We start from the raw sequence: 7,068 nt of genomic DNA, 5'->3' as shown, positions 1-7,068 counted from the left end.
GTTCTTGGAAACCACTTAGAGATGCCCTGTCCAAGAGAAATACAACGCAGGCCACATAGGTAAATTTATATATTCTAGAGCCCCATTTAAAAAAGCAAAGAAGTTGAAATTAATTTAATAATCTATCTTATTTAATCAAATATATTCAAGGCACTACCATTTCCATATCGCGTCAGTGTGAAAAATTAACAAGGTGTTTTGTATATATTGTTTTTGTAGTAAATTTGCAAAGACCAATGTGGACTTTATGCTTATAGCAAGCACATCTTAAGTCAGGCACTATATTTTCATCATTGATTGGCTGCCTCCTGCATGCCCCCTACTGGGGATCGTGCCTGCAACCCAGGCATGTGCCCTTGACCAGAATCGAACATGGGACCTTTCAGTCCACAGGCCGATGCTCTATGCACTGAGCCAAAGCAGCTAGGGCGTTTACGTCCACTCCTGTTCCCCTAGTTTGTTCTTCACACAGAGATGTCTTCCTTATGGGTTAAGTTAGGTCATTGTCAATCTTGTATTCAAAATCCTCCAGAGTGTGAAAAATTAACAAGGTGTTTTGTATATACTGTTTTTGTAGTAAGTTTGCAAAGACCAATGTGGACTTTACGCTTATAGCAAGCACATCTCAAGTCAGGCACTAAATTTTCATCATTGATTGGCTGCCTCCTGCACGCCCTCTACTGGGGATCATGCCTGCAACCCAGGCATGTGCCCTTGACCAGAATCGAACATGGGACCTTTCAGTCCACAGGCCGATGCTCTATCCACTGACCCAAACCAGCCAGGGCGTTTACATCCACTCTTGTTCCCATAAGAAAACTGGCCATACCTGGTTTGGCTCAATGAATAGAACATTGGCCTGTGGACTGAAAGGTCCCAGGTCCGATTCCTCTCAGGGGCACATGCCTGGGTTGCAGGCACGATCCCCAGTAGGGGGCATGCAGGAGGCAGCCAATCCATGATTCTCTCCCATCCTTGATGTTTCTAGCTCTCTCCCTTCCTTTCTGATATTAAAAAAAAAAAAAAAGAGTGGACGCAAACTCCAGTTGGAAGGTCATTTCAATAGTTACGACAAGAAAGAGTAGATAGAGGTGTGGTCTAGGATGGAAATGATGGCAGCAGTAGGAAGTGATGAAATGCCACACTTATTTCAAAGTTCCTACGTCTTTTATTTAACACAAGAATCTGCTTAATATCGAGGCAGAGCTGCCTCAAACAGACTGTCAAACTGCAGCGGGAAGGCCGGGGAGGTAGGGGGGCAGAAGGGGGGAGGGTAAGAGATCAACCGAAGGACTTATATGCATGCATATAAGCATAACCAATGGACGTAAGACACTGGAAGGTAGGGGAGGCCAGGGGATTGTCAAGGGCGGGGGAAAAAAGGAGACATATGTAATACTCTTTGTAATACTTTAAGCAATAAAAAAAAAAGAATCTGCTGAATATCATCCTCAATGGAAAGACGGCAATGTGCTCTAGCTACGTGGGGCTGAAATTTCAGTATAAAAATACCTCTATCTCAGATAATGGCTTCTTACTACTTGTCTCCTCTGATAGGTCCGAGAAAAAACCGTCTCTCTTTCCACCCGGAGTTTTGTCAATGAACCAGCCTCCTTCAGAGCCCCTGGCAGGGGCCTTCGGTGGAACAGAGCCGGCTGTGGGAGCTGTCGGTGGTGCTGACCCGCTGGGCTCTCTTTGCTCCCTCTCGGGAGTGCTGGCAACAGAATCAGGGTCTCCTTTCCGATATAAGGAGAGCAGGGAAGAGTTCATGTGATTTGCCAACTGGGAGAAACATGATGTTAGCGTAAGTTAACAGGTACTCATGAAGGTTTGATGGCCTCTGTTAACACGTTTTCTACTTTGTGCCTCCAACAACTTCTCACATAACTTTATAGTCAGAAAAACAGGCGTTTGCAATGAGAGGATTCCAACACAAATATTTACTATCCAAAAAGGCGTGTCCCCTTGCCACTCCAAGTTAACGTACCAATTCATAATGGGCAGTTAAATAAAACTAAATAACAATTTAAAAAATATAAAAAGCAAGTATGAAAATGAGCTGGTAGGCAGTCAGTGAGAGTCACCACTATCCCATCAATTAAAAACTAGATCACATATATCTGAGTATCATCATGGTTATTAATAAATTTAAATACTGAATTAACAATGGGGAAAAGTAAGTTACAAATAATTTTCATATTATTCCTATGCTCTTTAATCCAAGTCTATTTATTGGTAGAAAATGTATCCTTTTCTTCATTTTTACTATGAATTCCCCTTTCTGTGCATGTCTGCCCTTTATATGGCCTTTCTCTTCCCCTCTTTTCCCGTTTTTATAATCGGCTATAAAAACAAACATGGGCAGGATGGTTAACCCCAGAGTTCACTAACCCTGTACACAGGAAGCATTCAACTGTTCACAGATGAAGATGTTCAAAGTCTCCTATTGTATTCCTCACTGATTTTTCTCTAAGGAGGCTGATCATGATTTTTAAAAGACTCAAAGTCCATTCAATGTTTGGCTTACCTGTGGATCTGGGTAATCGTCCATATTTGAATCGTCATCCGAATAGCTTTCAGTATACCTGAGTGAAAAGAGGGGGGAAAATTGTAAAGGCTTTTCTCTTACATCCTAAAAAAATTACTAACTAAAACAAGAAAATACACTGAGGGGGAATATTACTATGGTGGTTCAGAGCACGTGCTTTGGGATCAGAGAAATCTGGACTCAAAGTCCAGGTTTACCAGTTACGTTCTAGCTTCTATTTAATCTCTCCGAGCCTCTGCTTCCTTATCTACAAAATGGACACCTCACTGGATTATTAGATTAAAAGAAACCTTGCAAATCAAAAGAAGAAAAAAAAGAGAAGGGGGAAAAAAAAGAAAGCTTGCAAAGTCCTTAATACCTAGTAAATGCTTAAGAAACTGTGGCTTCCATTAGCTGAGCAATAAATAAAAGTGCAATGTGAATTCCCACTAGATCCCAGGGTCTCATTTAGGAATGTCCGATGCCAGGAGAGGGAAGACTCCGTAAGCCATGTAACCAGATGGAACGTTTACACGTCTGCTTGGAAGAATGAAGGTACACAGTTGTTCAATACCATATGATAAGAAAAACAAGGATAAATCCTAATAATTATAAACTGAGAATTTAGTCTCAGTTCTTTATAACCAAGAGCTGGTATCTAATAACTACAGGACTCTACTATTTATTATTGTTTCTATAAAAATAATAAGAAAAGGGCTTTCCAAGTAAAAAGGTTTACATGAATGCTATGACCCATCTTTATAATTAAGACGTGAATTTCTTTGCTACTTATTAAATTCAACTAAGGTAATTTGGTGCGTTTCTTTTCAATATAAAGAAGGTAGATTACCCAACTATTTGGGAAAATATCATTTTACCCTAGAATCACGCCATACAAGTATAATTAATTACAAGTGGATGAAGTAGTTAAATGTAGTACCATAAAGGAACAAGAAAAAAGTACAGGTAATTGTTCTATATGCTCCTGTGATAGAGGTCTATGTAAGCATTCACAGCTTAAACCACACAGGAAAAGGTTGGTAGCTTTGACTCGGTAAAGATGCAGAACTTCTCTAATGAAGACATTATAAACAAACAGAAAAGGCAAATGGGAAAATGGGACAAGCATTTGCAATACATGCGGAAAGAGGTGCTATTTGATACAAAGAACTCTGACAACTCATAAGGAAAATTCAAATACTTCTCAAATGAAAGACAAAATCCATAAGAAATTCATAAAGAAATATGAAACAGTAAAAAAACGACGTTATTAAAAGATTACAAATAAAAACAATATGATCTGTGCTATTTGATACAAAGAACTCTGACAACTCACAAGGAAAATTCAAATACTTCTCAAATGAAAGATAAAATCAATAGGTAAGAAATTCACAAAGAAATATGAAACAGCAAAAAAAATCACGTTATTAAAAGATTACAAACAAAAAAAATATGATCAATGTTTGCCTATACTAGTGAAGATTAAATAATTGTGTAACTAAGATTACAAGGGGGCAGAGAAATGCATTCTTCACACAAAGCTGTTGGAGTACAAACTCAGGCAACCTTTCTTGGAGGGCAGCTTCAAATGCACTAAAAAATACATGCTTGAAAACATAAATCTCTGTCTCCAGAAATACCACTTCAGGATTTTAACATATAAAAACAAACAAATGGCCCTAGCCAGTTTGGCTCGGTGGATAGAGCACTGGCCTGCAGACCGAAGGGTCCCAGGTTCGATGCTGGTCAAGGGCGCATGACCAGGTTGCGGGCTCGATCCCTAGTGGGGGCGTGCAGGAGGCAGCCAATCAATGATTCTCTCTCATCATTAATGTTTCTATCTCTCTCTCCCTCTTCTTCCCTCCCTGAAATCAATAAAAATAAATAAAAAATAGAAAATAGTCTAGGAAGGCCTGACAAAGACAATAACACAGCATTCTGAAAGCTGACTCTCGAATGCTGAGTGGGAGCTTGTGAAAAAGAAAGGAACATTCCAGCTACAGAAAACTGCAGTTAAGGACTGGAGAGGTTAGGCAAGTGTTACACAGCGCCTCCTGGGCAACGAGGAGCCACTGAAAGTTTTACGCATATAAATGTGATCAGATTCATGTGCTGGATAGAAAAACCCTGCACTCCGAAATCCTTACTCATTATCCTCTTCACCTTGTCTTGCTCTTTTTGCCAGATGTTCATCTTCTAATTCTGTTAGATTCTTAAGTTCCTTCTCACTATTAATTATGCTAAATACTGCAACAAAAAGAAAAATGCCATGAGCCAAAACCATTCTGTAATGTTATTAATGATTCATTTCTAACGCTAATAGACTCACCTTTTTCTACCTGAATCCTAAAAGCATTTCTTTTTCTTCGACCGTAGTCTATGCTGAAAAAGAAGACAGAAGTTTAGTACAGTGGTCTCCCTCATGTAAGTTTGCATGAATATATAATTATGCCACTGAATTTACAGACCATAAATCTATTTTCAAACAACTTCGGAGTATACACGTTTACAACTATAATTTCTCTGGGTATTCTACAGAACAGGCCAAAAGAGCTAAGCAACTGGGAACATGCATTCTCCTTTAAAAAAAAAAGCAAAGAGTGACTTCCCAGGAGGCTCAGAGGATGGCAGAGCTGCCACTGCCACCAGGGACCCAGTGAGCACAGACGGGGCCACCGGACAGGGCCCTGCACCACAAGATTAAAGTCTAGTGGAATTCACCTAGCTACGTTTCAGACTTGACACCATAACCCCTTTCTTCTTTCCAATTTCTCCGTTTTGGCATGAAAATGCCTATCCTATACTTGTCCACTACTGCATTTTGTCTTTTTTAAAATGTTTTATTGATTTTCGAAAGAGGAAGGGAGGAGAGAGAATTATCAATGAGAGAGAACCATCAATTGGCTGCCTCCTGCACGCCCCCTACAGGGGATTGAACCTGCAACTCAGGAATGGACCCTGCCGGGGAATCGAACCAGTCACCTCTAGGTGCATGGGAAGATGCTCAACCAACTGAGCCATGCCAGCGAGGCCCACCCTTGTATTTTGGTAGCAGATAACCTGTCTGGATTTCCAGGTTCACAGCTGGAGAGGAATTCGGCCTCAGAATGAATCATAGCTCCAGTCACACCATATCTGAGTTAGATGAGATTTAGATGTAATTTTGGAGTTAAAATTGAGACTGAAATGGGTAACGACTTCTGAGGTTACTGATCTTTTACTTGTAAGCAGAAGGATTAGGTTTGGGAAGGCAAGAGGCAGAGTGTTATGAAATGAACTGTGTCCCTCCAAAATCCATATGATGAAGTTCCAACCCTGAGAACCTCAGAATGTGACTGTATTTGGAAACAGGACCTTTAAAGATATAACTCAGACTCTATTTCTTTACCTGTACATTCTTTGTAGATCAGATGCCATGATTCCAGTGTCCACATATTTGCCACATCTGCTACTGGTGAGGTACTAAAACAGAAAACATGATAAATATAAACACTCAATGTTTCAAACTCAGAGATTTTCTTTATTTTTTAAATATATTTTATTGATTTCTTACAGAGAGGAAGGGCAGTAGGATAGAGAGTTAGAAATACTGATGAGAGAGAAACATCGATCAGCTGCCTCCTGCACACCCCCCACTTGGGGATGTGTCCGCAACCCAGGTACATGCCCTTGACCGGAATCGAACCTGGGACCTTTCAGTCCGCAGGTCGACGCTCTATCCACTGATCGATGTTTCTCTCTCATCCATGTTTCTAACTCTCTATCCCTCTCCCTCTGTAAAAAATCAAGAAAAAAAATATCTTTAAAAAAGATTGCTTCTTGACTGTACCATTCATTCCAAGACATTTAGCACACACTGCTTTTACTAATGATTATGGAAAACAAAACCCTTAGGTAAAGTGCGTATTGTAAAGTCCCATCCATACTACCTATTTCTGCTGTATCCCAACCTGACCCCAAGTTTCCTGAGATGGAAATGCTTTACGGCACCCAAAGCGCCTCGTACAGTAGGGAGGGCCCTAGCTTCACGACAGGAAGATTTTATTATTTTTTTAAATATATTTTATTGATTTCTTACAGAGAGGAAGGGGAGTAGGATAGAGAGTTAGAAATACTGATGGGAGAGAAACATCGATCAGCTGCCTCCTGCACACTCCCCACTGGGGAAGTGCCCGCAACCAAGGTACATGCCCTTGACCGGAATCGAACCCGGGACCCTTTAGTCCGCAGGCCAACGCTCTATCCACTGAGCCAAACCGGTCAGGCGACAGGAAGATTTTAACTCCAAGGCCATCTCCGCTCTCCTTCCCGATCCGCGCTGAGGGGCTCCAGACCAGGGCAGGCCCCGGGGCTGCATCCTCCCACCCGGGCGGGTCCTAGACACGCCGCCCCCCGGCGGGAGCGCAGGCCCGGCTCCGCGGGCGGCGGAGTGGAGCTGCCAAGAGCCCCACGGGGGCGGGCGGCTAGTCCCGTCTGACGTGGGAGCCGCCCTGCAAGGTGCCGTGGGCAGCGGGCGCGGAGCACTGTGAGGCCCACCTGGA

At 41.8% G+C, this 7,068-nt stretch overlaps 1 protein-coding gene across 1 annotated transcript in view; it reads right to left on the bottom strand.

Moving 5' to 3' along the window:
- Positions 1-5,985, bottom strand: part of NVL (nuclear VCP-like) — a 42,043-nt gene extending 36,058 nt beyond the window's left edge. Inside the window, 5 exon segments of the mRNA XM_006761258.2 lie at positions 1,513-1,782; positions 2,528-2,585; positions 4,675-4,774; positions 4,857-4,909; positions 5,916-5,985. Coding sequence (XP_006761321.1) covers positions 1,513-1,782; positions 2,528-2,585; positions 4,675-4,774; positions 4,857-4,909; positions 5,916-5,944 — 510 coding nt within the window. The 5' untranslated portion in view covers positions 5,945-5,985.
- Positions 5,986-7,068: the final 1,083 nt, after the last annotated feature.

This window comes from Myotis davidii, unplaced genomic scaffold, assembly GCF_000327345.1.
Source record: "Myotis davidii unplaced genomic scaffold, ASM32734v1 scaffold174, whole genome shotgun sequence".
Classification (NCBI taxonomy): Eukaryota; Metazoa; Chordata; class Mammalia; order Chiroptera; family Vespertilionidae; genus Myotis; species Myotis davidii.
Note: the sequence above shows the minus strand (reverse complement) of the source record. Positions and strands in the feature narration are given on the sequence as shown.